The sequence below is a fragment of the Neolamprologus brichardi genome, chromosome 7, assembly GCF_056152115.1.
Source record: "Neolamprologus brichardi isolate AB-2024 chromosome 7, ASM5615211v1, whole genome shotgun sequence".
Lineage (NCBI taxonomy): Eukaryota > Metazoa > Chordata > Actinopteri > Cichliformes > Cichlidae > Neolamprologus > Neolamprologus brichardi.
The window spans coordinates 62,288,760-62,306,222 of NC_142110.1; the positions used below are offsets into that span (position 1 = coordinate 62,288,760).

General features: G+C 38.7%; 1 protein-coding gene across 2 annotated transcripts in view; it reads left to right on the forward strand.

The window, feature by feature from the left end:
• ranbp10 (RAN binding protein 10) overlaps positions 1-17,079 on the forward strand; it is a 39,090-nt gene extending 22,011 nt beyond the window's left edge. For both annotated transcript variants that reach the window (XM_006797415.3, XM_006797417.3), the window contains exons 4-15: positions 3,357-3,524; positions 3,648-3,670; positions 5,854-6,038; positions 6,881-6,993; positions 7,177-7,285; positions 7,425-7,573; positions 7,662-7,872; positions 9,179-9,318; positions 9,473-9,621; positions 10,835-10,946; positions 12,754-12,895; positions 13,218-17,079. In XM_006797415.3, coding sequence (XP_006797478.1) covers positions 3,357-3,524; positions 3,648-3,670; positions 5,854-6,038; positions 6,881-6,993; positions 7,177-7,285; positions 7,425-7,573; positions 7,662-7,872; positions 9,179-9,318; positions 9,473-9,621; positions 10,835-10,946; positions 12,754-12,884 — 1,490 coding nt within the window. In that variant the 3' untranslated portion in view covers positions 12,885-12,895; positions 13,218-17,079. The remainder of the gene's footprint in view (positions 1-3,356; positions 3,525-3,647; positions 3,671-5,853; positions 6,039-6,880; positions 6,994-7,176; positions 7,286-7,424; positions 7,574-7,661; positions 7,873-9,178; positions 9,319-9,472; positions 9,622-10,834; positions 10,947-12,753; positions 12,896-13,217) is intronic.
• The last annotated feature ends 384 nt before the right edge of the window (positions 17,080-17,463 follow it).

Genomic DNA, 17,463 nt, shown 5'->3' on the forward strand with positions numbered 1-17,463 from the left:
TCCCCCTAGGGGGGGGTGCAGAGCCATTGCGGGGGGGGGGGGGGGGGGGGGGGTATGAAAAGGGGGAAAAAAAACGCTTGGACACTGCTAGCACGAGGCGCCCACTCAAACGCAAAGCAGGAGATGAAGCATCGCTGAATATGTTTCCAAACCAACTTCATTCTAAGCCAAAGACTAGAAAATATGGTGAAGCACATCTTCCCTTTGGTTTCACCTGTACAAGTGCCGAGGTAGGTCTCCCTGCAGAATTGTGTTTCCCTTCGTGGGGAGCAGCGCTGGGCTCTGCACATCACAGACAAACAGTATCCCACATTCTTGATTTTTAGTTCACACACACTTGTTGTAATGACTAACTACTCCTGACATTTTGGAGATGTTAGCTCTTTATACAGTAAAGTTACAGCGGGATACAAATAACATCAGGTCGTTCCTGCCACGATTTGTTCCCTTGGTGCAAATCACGGACAAACAGTATCCCACAGTTGTTTATGTTTTTGAACCCATTTTGCACAGAGAGGCATTTTTTGAAAAATGTATTGATAGCAATGTTGAATATTATTACATAGGAAAAAAACAACTGCACGTAAAATAATTACACCGTGATGCCTCTGCCTTTCTAAATGGAGGGACAGTAACAGAAACAGCTGCGTTTTCAAAAATACCCGTGTAGGTGTGGACGTAGCGTAAAAGAGTTAATAGTTTATTTTATTACTACCTGTAATTTATTGCAGGTTACTTGTATTTGCTTAATTGTTTACTAAATGTTTGAGGGGGGAGGTGAATATTTTTCTTGTAAAACAAAGGGGGACCTCGCAAGTTTATCATCTAATAATTCTTATTGAATAGTTAGTACAGCTGATAACTGATGTGCATTGACAACATCATCCATGGTAGGATCAGTTGCACTCTTAAAAATTTTCCTCAAAAGGGGGAACTCATCAAAGCAATCTTCTAATAAATAAAGTCATACAACCGTAGTTACTACCTTCATACCACATCTGTGAAGCATCTGTTTTTATGTTTATTTTTCAAAATAGAAATGCTGATCTCCAACGTCTTCATTCTGAATTGTGGACTGGGCTGTGCCACTTTTCTTTCTATTATCCTGGTTGTGAATGAAGTAGAACAAACCACTGTATGAAATCTTCAGGTTTTCTTGGGCAATTTCCTTTAGGGAATACCCATTATTTCTTAAAACATGTCTGATTGATTTAAACAAAAAGCTGCTTTTTTAGGAGCATTTTAAGACTGTAATCAGACTCAAATTGTAGTTTTATCATGGAAAAACTTGCATTAAAAAAAAAAAAAGAAGACTTTTCAGACTGATCCCAAACCTTTTTAAGCAATATTTTAACTGCAAGAACTTTGCTGGTAAAGTGGGATCCACGGTGTATTAGAGATAAATGGGAAAGAGTATATTTGAAAAGGGCAGCTGTAGCAAGACAGGAACTAAATGGAGTGTCTTAGAAAGATGCAAGTCATAACATGGGTGCTTTAATACTAGTTGTAGATATTCATCTATACAACTGTCACGCTGGAGGCTGTTTTGGGAAAAGTGAATGTTTGACAATTACAAAATAAACAGATGACATATGGGTAGCGTTAACATTGATAATAGGTTATGAAATACCCAAGAACCCTGCGGTGCTATGTTTGGCTACACACGAGAGCTGAGGAAAGCTACCTTGTCTTAGTTGCAACAGAAGAAGCAAACTTGAGCAAAGTGGGAGTAACTGTCTGGACATTACTGATGAAATAAATGATGTGGAAAGACACACAAAGTGGACTCCCTAGAAAACCCATTGCAGTTGCAATTTAAAAACTATTACATGTGTAATAGTTTTTAATAAAAGTTTCTGTAAAGTGTCCTTCACATATACTTTTTAGTGTTTCTTCTTGAATATTTTGAAAAACTGTGGAATATAGACTTACAGAAGTCTATGAGGTCAGCTGTAGACACACTAAAACATTTGGTTGCATGCCTGGGGTACTGGATCCTCCCAAGTGGTCCCACGATGAGCCTAGAAGGCATAAGATGTGTCTTTTTGTGGTCCATAACAATGTATGTCAGCAACTGCTAGTCACTTTTAGTTTAAACCATCTTGTACTTAATATTTGATTGAGGATTAACTTTTTCATTCTGTTATTTGGCACTATTATTTTTAGTGTGGTTACATTGGCCTCAACTGTAAATGCACTGCTAATTAGCAAATGTTGCTAAGATGCTAAATGTAGTCTGAAGCTTGTGGACATAGCTATAACTGTTGGTGCTGTGTCACAAGCACATATTGCTTAATCCAAAGGGCTCTCAAGTCCAAATGAATCAGCTAATTGGAATGTGACCAACTGGTATTTTATTTCACTGGAAACATTATTTCACAATGATAAAACAAGAGCGTATAAGAGGGATTAGGCTGGCTGGCTTCCCCATCCCTAGGACTCAAGTAGATAGCTTTTTTTTGGAAGTTTTGTAGCATGTTATTAGGAAATTTTTTGGGATGCACTGATACATGGGTCAAATAGCAGTAATGGCTGATGTTAGCCTTATTGACCGAAGATGGTATAAGATGGTATTTACCGATAACAAAAGCAGATACATATCTGTTGTGTTCAATTTTCAGACTTCGTTGACTTGATACAAAGGATAAAAAAAATCTTCAAAAATAAAGAAACTGAAAAATAACATCGGTTTCAGCTTTGGCTGTTGTTTTAAGCACCGTTATCAGCCTGGAATTTAACACTCTGCTTATCTGTAGAAATTACGGATCTGTAAAAACTTAAAAAATATCAACAAATATAGAATTTATTGCACTGTATGCTAAGTTCTTACTCATTTGCCTTAATAAGCTACCAGTGACTCACCTTTGTTGTATACACATACATCACTACCAGCAGGAACAAGAAATTGGTTTATGTAATTAGTACATCATGAGATCGTCCTCTCTTCCCCTGGTGCCCTTTAGTCTTGTGGTGCAGCCTCCTGTGCTGCTGTTCCTGTTGGCAGTGACTCACCAGTTTCTTTACACAGACAAAGTCCTCCTGCTGGCCATCCGGGAGGACGGCCTGCAGACTCAGAAAGTGTCAGTTTTTATGAGCCGCCTTGTGGGCAGCGGCAGTCAGATGGGAAAATTTGAGTTGCTGAAGTCAATGAGTAACTCTCTTCCTTCCTGTTAGCAGTGACCTCAAGCAAGCCACTTCACCCCAGCTGCTTATACTTTTCATACTGAGCTGCTCCCAATTTATGCGTGCAGCAGTAAGACTGTGTGTTTGTCACCGAGGTTTTGATTACTGACACGTTTTTCACATGGTTCAAGTATGAGATGCAAGAACTAATCCTAATCCTTGTCCTATTTTAGGATGGGACAAGCACTCATACGGTTACCATGGAGATGACGGACACTCCTTCTGCTCCTCCGGGACCGGCCAACCATACGGGCCGACATTCACCACGGGTGATGTAATTGGCTGCTGCGTCAACCTCATTAACAACACTTGCTTTTACACCAAAAATGGCATCAGTTTAGGTTGGTGTACATGTTAAGATCATTTTATTTGAAATGAATTGATAAAATGTCATTTAGCATCAACTGAAACCAATGTGTGTGTACGTTCTTAACTCTAACTGGGTTTGTCTTTCTGTCCTTTAGGTGTTGCCTTCACAGACCTCCCCGTAAGTATTCATTATAGCCATGTTTTCCCATCATAACCCTTCAACACTTTCCTTTTATTAATAAGCCCAATTTTAATAATTTTTGTTTCGTGTAAGTGATATCAACTGTGCAGCTGCCCATCTAATTGCAGTTTATTTTGCCATTTGGGGTCAGAAACCCTTTCTGTGTTTTTGGATCCAGTGGCTGATATGACTGTAATATTTCAAAAAGGAAAAAAAAAACATTTTACTGGAGAGATTGGTTTAAATTAGACTACAGTCTCCACAGTTCAAAGTAGCTGTACACGCAGAAACCAAACAGCATCTAACCCAAGCAGCCTTCATCTGAGTGCTGATGTTAGTTTCATATCCTGTAAGTGGGTTGTTTTTTTGTTTTTTGCAAAAACCAACAAACAGCTGTTTATCCAGTGACTTTTGTCTATTATGGAACCCGAGGTATTCCATTCCATTTGATTTTGGTAAACCCAAGTTTATGTATTTTTACCCATCTAGATCGTTTTGGTGTGAGTTACTCAGTTAGCAAGTTTTTAATTTTGTAGAACAAATTTGCACTTCATGGTCTTTAATGCACAAAAATCCATTTGGGGAACTCTGCATTAATGTTTCTTTTCAAAAACTGTGACCAAGTTACATCAAAAGTCCACAGACTTTGTTTTAAGCAGTTTCATGTAAGAACTATTTCGATTGTTTACAGCCACTAAAATACAGACGTGTGCAGCTAGTTAGCATTAAAGCTCCGCCTAAGAGAGACACCATCAGTGTTTCCATCCTGTCACAATTTAACTGCCATGAACAGCTCATCACACATCACAGAGTTGGGATGGGACGCAGTGTAAAATGCAAATAAATATGAAATGCAGTAAATCGAAAATCATATAAACCCATATTTTATTCACAACATTTAAAACATGTGAAATGTTTAAATTGACAAAATGCACCATTTTGAATTTGATGGGAGCAACACTTCTCAAAAAGTTTGACAGGGCCATGTTTCCCACTGCGTGGCATCCCTTCTTCTTTTAACAACAGTCTGAAAACTGAGGAGGAATATTGTCCCAATCTTGTCTGATGTAGCATTCAGGGTGCTCAGAAGTCCTGGATCTTCTGTGCTGATTTATTTCTATTCACCGAATGTCTCCAAAAAGTTGATTCTGTTCATCTGGACGTAGCATTTTGTGGGAGAAACGTTTCGTCACTCATCCAAGTGACTTCTTCAGTCCCAGCTGACTGCAGGTTTCCCCAGTCTTATAAACAACCTCCCAGCCCATTGTTCCTTCAGTGGGCTGGTTTCAGTCATTATGCAAATGTACTGTTTATAAGATTGGGGAAACCTGCAGTCAGCTGGGACTGAAGAAGTCACTTGGATGAGTGACGAAACGTTTCTCCCAGAAAACGCTACGTCCAGATGAACAGAATCAACTTTTTGGAGATTTACTTTCCCGGATAACTGAGAATGCATCAAGACAATATTCACCAAACGTGTTCAGTTTTTGAACTAAAGACAGGCCTCTACAGATTTTCAACACTGCCCCTTGCGCACAAAGATTTCACCAGATTTCCTCAATTTTTTGATATATTGTCAGTCTTTGGAATTTTACATTGAGGAATATTATTCTGAAAATGTTCCATAATTTCTTCAAACAGTTTTGATGCTCATTTTATACCCAGTCATGTTACTGACTTCTTGCCAATTAATCAAATTATTTGGAGCTTTTTATTTTTAGTACTACTAAAAATAAAGTACTACTACCCTTTGTTGTCCCATCCCAACTTTTTTATAACATGTTGCTGCCATCAAATTCAAAATTAGTTTTTTTTGTGAAATAATGAAATGTCTGCCTTTAAACATTTTATATGTTTTCTATTTTCTATTGTGAATAAAATATGGGTTTATGAGATTTGTAAATCATTGAATTTTGTTGCACAGCATCCCAAACCTTTTAAATTTGTGGTGGTACTCTGACCCGATTATTGGAAATCATCACTGTTAGTATGATCACCAACAACTGTATAAGTGTAGATATGCTATAAAATAGGGGAAAATATAATAAATTCCCCTTCAGGCTTTGTTTTTTGAAGCGTTTGATGCAGCGCTGTAATGTATTCATTTTTTAAATAATATGTAAATATTATTGTTGCTTAGTGCCAAATCAGTTCTGTTTACTATTTTACGTTTCTACCAGCCCAACCTGTACCCCACTGTGGGGCTTCAGACCCCCGGTGAGATCGTAGACGCCAACTTTGGCCAGCAGCCATTTGTCTTCGACATCGAGGACTACATGAGCGAATGGCGGGCCAAGATCCACGGCATGATCGCTCGCTTTCCCATAGGCGAGCGGCTGGGGGAGTGGCAGGCCGTCCTACAGAAGTAAGATTCAGCTCCAACACCTTGACACACACACACACACACACACTATAATACTTTATCTCAAAGCCATAAAAATGACAGCAGCAATGTTGTGCAGGATAGTGGTAGAAAAAATATTGGAAAAATACCAGTAGCATATCTACAGTGGAGGAGGACCAGTGGATAAAAACATATTTTAATATTTCCTTTTAAGAGAGCTCATTAGCGCTTTTAATGATATCATGTAATATTTCCCCTCAGCTCATTCAGTTCATATTTAACAGGAAGTACCCAGAAAGTGAAATGTTTGTTATTCTGACAATGAATAACGAATCAGCCCACTAAGTTTTGTGTGCGCATATCTTATTTCTTTAACCATAGAGCCCCACTGTTATCCTAAAACTGTTAAATACACAGCACAGAGCCACACTGATATCACTGAATATTTCTTTGGCACGTCATCCTACGTACATTCTCCTTCTTCTGCAAAAAAAAATCCCACTAGAGAAACAATCTCTAAAACACTTTTCCCCCCTATTTTATTGATATTTGCTAAAAGCAATGCTGGCCAGCGGTTTTATTACATTTCTAAAACTGTATGAAACAGTGAAAATACTACATGTGTGTATAAATATTTATCTTGACTCTGGACAGATGTTCTCAAGCTGTATGCCACAGTCACAAAGACACCTAAACTATTCTGTCCATATTCACATTGCCTTTCTTGGTGTAAACGTCATACAGATGAAATATTTCTAATTTGATATTTTCAGAGAAAGATAAATGTGAGATAAAAATCTAAAAGTTAGTGAGGAGGAATCAGAAGGAAGATTTTTTTTATTATATACCTTGTTTTTTCCTAGTATGGTGTCCAGCTACTTGGTGCACCATGGGTACTGTGCCACTGCAACAGCCTTTGCCAGAGCTACAGAGACCATGATACAAGAGGACCAGACATCTATAAAGAACAGACAGAGTGAGTGCACAAAGCAGTGTGCGCTCAAAGGGAATCATTAGATTTTTCTCTATTATATTAGAGGGTGTGGGGTGTTACTTGTCTCTGTTGATGTATTGGCCTCTTTCAAATGTTTGTTTTGAAAGCTTGAATTCTCCAGATGTTGAGTATATTGTAAAAACCATTCTGCTTTTCATCTAATAGGAATACAGAAGCTAGTGCTGGCAGGGCGGGTTGGTGAGGCCATAGAAGCAACTCAGCAGCTTTATCCTGGCCTGTTAGAACGCAACCCCAATCTACTATTCATGTTGAAGTAAGTTTGCTGTAAAGGGTGGGTTCAAAGGCAAGCATGAATTTGCCGCCACAGCTATTATGGATGTAAAATCTGCTTGATATTTAAATAGCTTATTGTCCGGTGAATACCAGTAACACTGATATAAACTGGCCTCTAGGTGTCGCCAGTTTGTGGAGATGGTGAACGGTACAGACAGTGAGGTTCGCTGCTTGACTATTCGCTCCCCAAAGTCCCAGGACAGTTACCCCGGCTCACCGTGCCTCAGCCCCCACCACGGAGCCAGCAACACACACCTGCACACCGGAGGTACATCACACAAACAGGACTGGCTTTCCCTCTACCTTTAAGTTTATTTATAGGTCTTTGTTTCCTCTCCTACTTTACTCACTACCAGGTTCAGACAGCCCCACCTGTAGTAACGGGGTGACTCCCCCGAACAAGTCAAAGAGCCACAGCAGCAGCGGCAGCATCAAATACCCCAGCGCGTCCTCCTCTGCCTCTTCCTCCTCCTCCTCCTCCCCTTCATCCATCAACTACTCTGAGTCTAATTCCTCCGATTCCACCAAGAGCCAGCCGCACAGCGCCAACAGCACCCAGGAAACCAGGTGAGAAGCCCTGACAGCTTGTTTTACAGCTGATACGTGTAGACCTGGAGTCTGTACTGTGGTGCAAGTTGAGCATGCCTAGGATATCTTTCCCTTATCTCATTTCACTTACCCTAACTTTTGGAATCCAGGTAAGTGGTTATCAACTCGATAATTCAGGGATACCAAATCTAGCTGCAAGTTTACTTAAATGCAAGTCAAAGTCAAGCACTTTAAGTGCTTTGACTTGAAAAACATGATATTAATTTAAGCACATTTAAATCCAAGAAAGAAAGGAGGCAAGAATGTGCGTTTATAGCCTTATCAGAATCACAGCTCTGTCATTAGGAAACAGGCAGATTGGACTGTAATTACAGCTGTGTATTCCATTAAATTAACTTGTTGCTGGGGCACCCAACAGCTTGCTTGTTAAGGCTGTCATTACACCTTAAAAAACTTAATGTGCTATTTAAATGAACAGTGGCTTGTAAAACACTGTCAGTCTTATTCTTTCAGTTGCAACCCTTTAAACGGTCTGAGAGCAAGTACAGAACAAATATAAAAGCATAATTCAAACCATTAGGTAAGCTTACTTGCAAATGTTATATAAGGTCAACAAGTAAAAGGCTTAGCCGCCCTGTTTGACGACTGCAGCGCTTGCAGAAAAATTAAATCGCTTGCAGCCAGGAGGAGGAAAAAGCAAAGACCTAAGAATTTATATTTCTTATTAATGTTCATCAGGGAAACGCAGACATTAGAAAATCTCTAGAAAGTATAGACTATGTGCATAACATTGTCTGGGGGATCATCTTGGAATGGTGATGTTATTTTCTAGAGATTAACTGGTCAGTATGCACTTGTTTAGAGTTGTTGTTCTTGAATGTAACCTAGTCTGAAGCAGGTTAGGTGTGCAGCTGGATTAAAAATGGCAATGATAAGAAGTGAACCAACCCAAACCCAAGGTTAAACCAAAACCCCAGTTATGGAGCCAAATTGAGGTGATGCAGGTTGTATTATGTTTGCTCTGCTGACAGTTGATCGTTCAGTGATGGCAGAGGATGTTTCCCCTCATTATTTAATTTTAGGCATAAATATAAGAGAGAGATAACATAAGCTAATAAAGGTGTTAATGGGTGCAGAATATTTGTTCCGATGCTCCAAATGAGGTGTTTGGCACTGGGGGGGTGTTAGTAAAGATCGCATGTTTTTTAAATAGTTCATTATTGTGATCCTACCCAGGCCTAAAATGTTCCTTAATATTGTCTTTTACACTCTGTGTGTGTGTGTGTGTGTGTATGTGTGTGTGTGTGTGTGTGTGTGTGAGCAGTGACAGTGAGATGGAGATCGAAGCAGAGCACTACACCAACGGCGTTGTTGAGGGCTCCTCGGCGCGGATCATGAACGGAACATACAAACATGAAGAGATCCTTCAGCCAGACGACAACAGCATTGGCAATGGAGTCACAGGTACACGAAGAACACACACGTGCACTCAGTCACACTCCTGAAAACGTCTTGGTCTTTACACTGCTTCTAGCCTTTATATTTCCTCTTGCTTTAGACTTGATCCACCTCTCTTTAGGATGTTTTTACAGTGTGTTTGTGTGTGTTTCTCCACCAGATGAGGTTTGTAGTCACAGCAGACAGCTTTGTGGTGGGAACCAAGCAGCCACAGAGAGGATGATCCAGTTTGGACGGGAGCTGCAGGCGCTCAACGAACAGCTGTGTCAGGAGTACGGCAAGAATACCACACACAAGAAAATGTTACAGGTACACACACATTCCACTGCACATGGGCTCGAGCTCAACAAACAGCTACAATGCCAAACAAGAGATGTGATGCAAGGAGTGGGCTGAGGAGATTTGTTTCTGCTGGCACCAGTTAAAGTCCTGGTTATAGTATTCTGTGGACGCTGCAGAAATTGGACGGACTTATGATTTAGGATGTGCTGTTGTAAAACAGATAAAGTCAAAGTTATTTCTGACAAGCAGTAGTTTCCAATATACAGGAAGATCCTAAATCAGTCTTTATTTGCAGGGCACTTCATCTTTACAGTTGAAAGTGTTTTTTACAGGTGACTGACAAGAATTTAAAGAAACACAAATAAAAATGGTGAAAAAGTAAATAAAAAACACTTAATTAAAAAGACCAGAGTAAACCATTTATCTCTGGATTTTTTTAGATACGTGAAACTTCTTCAGTTTTTTTTAAGTTTTAAAACAAACATTTTTCTAGTATCATTTGATCATTTTGTATTGATATTATTATACATACCCCTCTTTTTAAAGCATCAAAAGAGGGTTATGCATGTATTGAAATGATGTGCTGGGACACTGTTTTGGCATTCTCATTTTTGTCCACCAGGGGGCAGAAATGTAGGCCTATATACCACTAAATACCCACTTGCATAGTCAGCAGGCAACATTATCATGTCATCACCCTCATTAAAGTAAGAATACTTAGAATAGCATTATTAGTTGTTTGTATTATTTATAATAATACAGGGAGATGCTCCCAGTCATCTCAGCAAAAATGTTATTTTGACGAGAGCTCCCAGTTATTATGATCACTCATTAGGTTATCCACGTTTTAGTGTTTGTGGACCGGTGAATATTGGAAACAAAAAATGAAAAGAGCCTGGTTAGGATAGATTAAGGCACCTGTTCTCTTTTTGTCTAACTCTAAGTGATATAGTAGTTTTCTGTCGGTATAATAAGATAAAGACATGACAGGAAAGACAATAAAATGAGTAAATGCAGGACAGTAGCTCTTATGACTTGTCTTCATAATTTATGCTGGCCAAACAGTTGTGTCTCGTTAGCTGGTGCCCAGAATGTTAATGAATACTTTGTAGCTTTAGGGCCATTAAGGAAATCCCAAGCTGGAGAGTGTTCTGCACTGCAGGGATTCAGCTGTGTTGCATTCACAAAGGCTCTGCGTGTGTGTTTGTGTGTGTGCGTCTCTCGCTGTGTCTCTGTGTAGGATGCATTCAGCCTGCTAGCGTACTCAGATCCCTGGAACTGCCCCGTGGGCCAGCAGTTAGACCCTACGCAGAGAGAGTCACTCTGCTCTGCCCTCAACAGCGCCATACTGGGTAAAGAGCAAAGCACAAACATATTCTGTGGGTTACGCTCATACATACAAAACTGTGCAAAGAAAAGACAAATATGACTTTCTGTCTTCTTTACCTTAACGATGATAATATCAGAGCTCTGAAAGGGCCAGTGCTGGTATTTAGACCCCTAAGTAAATTGCCCAGATACATAGTAAACTATCTCTTGAAAATGTACGAATATGCCTCCAAGTTCTAACATTTGACAAGCTTTAAACTGTACACTTTTAAGCTTTCCTACTTTGGAGAAATACAAGAATGTTTTTATATTTAATACATTTTATAAAGTAAGTTTTCTTTTATTCAACAAATAACATGTTTAGCTCCTGCAGAATTACTTTTAATGTTTGATTTACATGATGGAGAAGACTTACACAGTACCGTATGTGCTCAAACTTTTTAAGAGAACTCCTTCATTCTGGTTTTGCCTTTGATTAAAAGCCAAAAATGTTTACCTCTAAATCAAGGAAAGCAGCAACAGATGGTGTTATAAAGTCTCGTGGCCATCTAATTCATTTGATGTTACAAAGATTGCTTTTTGTCTTTTTCTTTTTTACAAGAATTAAATCAACACACACAGGGATTTTTGCTGAATGACATTGTTTTGTTGCTGCAGTTCCATATGCAACTCCAACAAGATCAACAGAATAAGGATTTTCTGTTGAATATAAGAATAGAAATCCAAAAAAATGTCCTTTATTTTTATAGAATATTGTTATCAAACACCATTCAAAGCCAAGAACAGAGGTTTATGGCTAGAAACCTTTCAATAGACAGATTGCAGTATGGCAAGATTTTCAGGGTTTGCTTGAAATCTTGAATACACATAAAGTGGAAGCAAGCACTGTTTTTATTAAAGATAAATGAAAAGGGTTAAAGAAAGTTGTTTTTAAAAATTATAAAAGATATTATGCTAAAACATTAGCATGTTAGCTAAATGAGCTAAATGTAAACAAACCAGATTGTGTGGTTGTTCCCATCTTTAACAGAGCTCAGCATTTATACAAGCATTCAGTGAATCAAAAGGGCATGTGGTTAAGAAAGTCAACACTTAATTCCCTTAATGTTCACATATTAGAGCAGTGTGTATTGCTTGTACCAAGGTTATAAGGTGTAAAAAAACATTTTAATTAACTAACTAAAAAAAAACAAAACTAAAACTAACTGAAATGACATTTTGAACCTGGAAAACAAACTAAAATGAAATGGAAATATAGAAGAAATACCCTAAAACACCTTCAGAAAGTTCTGTTTTTATTGTAATACCTGTACTGATTTTCCTTTAAAACTAAAACTAACACTGAAACTAATAGAAACTAAACTAAACCAACAATAAAAACTAACCCAAAACAAGAAAATTTACTCTGGAAACAAACTGAAACTAAACTGAAATAAAACCAAAAATAAAAACCAACTTGAAAGGGGTAAACTATAAAAACTTTGTTATGTTCATATATTCTAAAACTGCTTTTTATTTCCTTGCTTTTAGCCATAGGTAGCAAATTTACTAAAAAAAACCAAATAAAAAATCAATCAATCCTGACATTATTGATATTTTCACTGGATTTTCCCCCAAGGCATACAAAGATTCATATTAATATGAATATTGAGCTGTCATTTTCTGCCACCAGTAAGAAATGTTGCCTTTCACAAACATTGAAAACAGCTGTAATATCTGTTAAAATGAGATGAGATGATCAGTGCAAACCTAAACTATCTCAAGCCAAGCAGAAAGGAGCAAGAATATTTGATTACTTTCTTTGTGATTCTTTGTGTTTTTCTTCTTCAGAGTCTCAAAATCTGCCTAAACAGCCTCCGCTGATGCTAGCGCTCGGTCAGGCCACGGAGTGTGTTCAGCTCATGGCCCGAGTCCGGTCCGGTTCCTGCTCCTTCGCCAGAGTAGACAACTTTTTGCACTAGCCCAGGTCCAGGTGTGTAAATTCATATTTAGGAGTAATCATCCTTTTGTGAGGTGGACATTGTAAATAAGCTTAGCCTATAAATCCTGTAATTATCTGAGGTCTGAAACGGGGCACTGAATGTGACTCATAGTAAGGTTTACATGGTGACTGGCATGTTTGTCTTAAAGGTATGGATGGAGGACGACCTTCATCTCCATCTGTTATTGTCTTTAATTACAGCTAATGTGCACACATGCCTCAAATGGGGGGGAGGAAAAGGATAAAATGCTCTCCCGCTGTATTTCTATCAATCATGCTACATTCATTTCATTACCCCACATCTCTCCCACAGGTTATTGTTAAGTAGCACTGAGAGAAGACATGTCCAGCAGGTAGTTGTCATGGCAACGGAGGAAGGAGCGTTGGTGCATTTGGCTGTCCATCAGACCGAGCCAGCAGAACAGGCAAGAGAGGCAGAGGAGAGAGAGAGAAAAGAAAGGTTCCTTTTTATTTAGTATTATAAAATAAATAAATGTGTGACACTATTTAAAGATAATTATTATTCTGTTCATCTAGCCTTTTTTTTCTTTTGTTTTTTAGTTCTTTTGTGTCAGTTTGTTGTGCTCATCCTGGAACAAAGAAATTGTAAACCTCCTTCTGATTCTTCCCTTCTGTTTTAACGGGTGGATTTCTTCTCCCTGCTGTCAGTATTGATGTTCTTGTTTACCATATCACAGACCACAATACCCAAAAGCTGGTTTCCACAGTCATCGTGACACCTGTAGGCCTTTTTTTTTTCAATTAGACACGGCGGATCTTGAAATACAAAAGGGTTCAAACTCGTCATGAAAATTATTCCAGAAAGTCAAAGAAAATCAAAATTCACTGGACAAAGCTTCCAAGTCATACTCTAATATGTCTGTGCGAGCTAGCAATTTTTTACCCAAAGAATAGGAGACTTCCTTAAAACTTTACCCATGTAAAAGAAAAAAAACATAATTGAAGGTCCTCTGTAGCTGCGAACGCTGCCGGGAGAGAGGGTGATGACAAGAGACTACAGTGGAATATTAGAGGTGTTGGAGCCTTGATTTTACCGTAACAACCACAACGTCGACCAATCAGCGATGTGGTTGCAGGTGGCAGAGCTCGGCAAGAGCTGCACCGACAACATCCGCCTTCAGGACCAAGTCTTACACTATTTTAATGGCCACCTTGATGCCAGTATTGAGGAAATCAGTATCAAACTCAGCTTAACAAGCGCTGTGTGTGCATGTGTGTGTGTGTGTATTCAGGGCACTCCCCCTGAGATTTAATTACTGCTGCCCTTTTTTCCTTCGCCATCCTCCACAGCCTGACCTGCTGTGTGCATGTGCTGTTGCAAACACTGTTTCAGAAAAATCTTCCGAACACACACGTGTAGTTTTTTAGGGAGCAATGTGTGATCTTTCGTTTTGATTTTAAAGATTGTGAAAACCAGTTCTGGTTGTTGGGAAAGTTTCTCTCTTTTTGCCTTACACAGAGCCCTTTAGGTTTATAAAACAAATTAGTCCCAGAGTTTCAATATGTACAATAACATGATGGTAAAACAGTCATTTTACCCTTCAGGCTAGCTGCTGGCCACAATGAGATTTGCATACAAGTAAAGACAGTGCTCAGGTCCGCTACTTCCTGTTTTGGTGTCAAGTTATACCTGCCAACAGTCCTGTTTTTACAACATTTCCCTCATACTTAAAGCTGCATAATAAGTTTGCTTTGTTTCTCCGAGTATTCTTAGCTGACTGTCTCTCAATTACTATCTACATGCAGTCCACATACTACACATATTATCAGCCAAAACAGATTCAAGGCGTGTCTGTGCAACAGCAGGATTCCTGTGTTAGCTGTTGCTCCTTTAATGCTTTACCCGTCGACAAAGACGAGAGCACCACTTTAAGACACGCTTAAAGAATAACAACCAGGATGTGTGTGACAGGTAAATGCAGTCAATATTAGTGCAGTAGTACAAACACTGCAGATTGAAATAGAACATTAGGGTAAGAAGTTTCGTAGGGCAACAAGCCATGATCCGAGGTAGACGGTGCATGACATCAACAAATCTCTGGGTGTTCGAAACCAAAATGCTGGCAGGTATGAGTCAGATCAGTACGAACAGAAGTACGAAATACCGCTTCCAGACACTTCTCACTTGGCTTGATATTAAAATTAATTAATAAGATATTACGACTTTAAATTACTCAGTTTTACACGATCAGTTCACAGTTTTCATGCCAGTTTCGGCACCCTCAGACCTTTTTCCACAGCAGAGACTCTGCGTTATTATGAGATAGACACAGATATAATTTGTAAGAAAACAAATGAAACCATTCAGACAAGGCTCCATTTTTGTGTGTAATAGAACTGAGTCATCATTAAGACTTGGTCCAAACGTAACTTTTCTCATGACAACTTAAAATATCTGCTTGGACGAAAAAGGCCTGTTAGGCTTCACTAATATCATCAAGTAAGTTTTGGTTAGTAAAAAACTAGCTAAAGCACTAACTAGCTGTACCTCACCACCTACATGTTAGAGAAGCCATCTTTATTTTGTCTGCTAAGGACTTTGTTTGAAACTACGCAGCTAAAACACAAACTAATTCACTAACTGGTGGCTGACGAGGTTGATTCTTTTGAATCAGCCAATCATTTTGCTGCTCCTCAGAAACACACTGTACAGTAACTAGCCTTTGTTTTAGCAAGACCACATGCTACCTGGCTACATTGCTAGCGGGCTCAGCTGCTTTTAAGCTCACATAGCCGAATAGTACAAAACGTTATTTCTAAAATGTTTCTTAAATGTTTGCAAAAAAAAAAAAAGACCAAAAAGCCACTGTGTTCCTTTCTGTAACACACATGAGCTAACGTGTTAGCGGGCCTGGTTGAAGTTCAGTCGTTTATGCTTTAATGGCTCTTTTTTGGCTTCATTTTTATTTTACAGGAGCCACACTTGAGTTAGAATATATTTGGAGGTAACACTGATATTTTTTTCTTTCTTTAGCATTTGGAAAAGCTAAAATGGAAATCTTGAAGGGATTTCACAGGAACTATTAAACATGTGGATTCAAAGCTTTTTGTTTTCATCAACTCAACTTTCTCAGGTTGATACTGTTTCTACACAACAAAAATGGCAGCCAGTCACAATCGAATAAAACATTAATTGAGTAACTAACCCGTTAATTACTTTCACAGTGTTAGCTCTGTAAAGCTGGCTCACGCTGCAGCATTATTCACTTCATTTTTAGTTTTGCGTTTCAAAAGAGAAGACTTTTGTCCCGTATGTCGGAAGCATTAAGTTTAACTACCACCCCAGTCACATGTGTTTCATTATTTGGTTTTAACAATAAACATGTTTTCCTCTGTAAACATATGAAATGATTTCTTTTCTACAAAGTGGACGGATATTGTGTGACTGACAAAACGTTGTCTCTCTGTCTGTTTTGTCGTGACCTGGCGAGCGGCGCTGATCCACCCGGAAGTGTGTATTTCTATTCATAAGAGATTTTCCGTCTAGGTTATGTGGTCAAACCTTTTTAGCTGGTGTTTTGTTTTTGTTTTTCTAAACACCTTCTGCTAATGTAGGATTTATTCTAATAACTACACATACAGATACACCCACAGCATCTGCCTCTGCAGCTGTACAGGACTTCTGTTACACACTATTGAAAGAGAAACCTCTGTTACACACCTGTAGAGGGGGGGGGGAGAAAAAAAATCTCGCTGCTGTCCTGTTGTTTTTGGACTTGGGCTGCATCTCAGCTGTATTACCACACAGCTTTCCCCCATTATCCCCATTATCCAGCCACTGACATGCTCAGTGACCGTTAGAAGGAAAGGAGACGCGAGCAATTGTAGAAACGAGCCCGAGGCCTCCGAGGCTTCCCGAGAGGCCAGAGAAACTGATTTAGGCGCCGCAGCTGTGCACAGTTGACTTCTATCATGATTTTGGTTTCAGATTTTCACTTTTGAGTTTTAGGAAAAAAATAAAAATGTTTTAAAAATGTGAAATGAGTTACCCTCTACTTAGCATGACTTGTAAAACCTTTAAAACAATATAAAAAAAAAAGGAAAAATAATAATTACAAAAAAAACTATGTACTGGAACTATGTTAAAAAAAAGAAATATGTTTTCTGTTTAATTTTGACAGAATTATTTTTATTAAAATACATCCATAAGCATATGATCGGTGTCCCGTTTTTATTTGGTGTCATTTCCTTTTTTTCTCAGGATATGAGTTTGTTTGTGAGTGAGAGGCAATGACAGCTGTAAACACTTGTACAAAACATTAATGTTAGTAGAGTATAATCTAAAAATTTAGACACATCTGCTTATTTCACTATTTTTATCTTATAAATAATAAACTCACCAAATACTTCATTAGTTAAACCTATTCAACTGCACTTTATAGCACTTTAATCAACCAACCCAATGGCTTCTTTGTGTCTTCCTACAGCAAAGGTAGGAGAGGGGCCGGTTGTATTAAGAGATTTGATTGGGCAATCCAGTGTCAGTATGAAAATGAACCAATGGACTGCTGTCAGGGGCTCTTCAGACTGGCTCATTG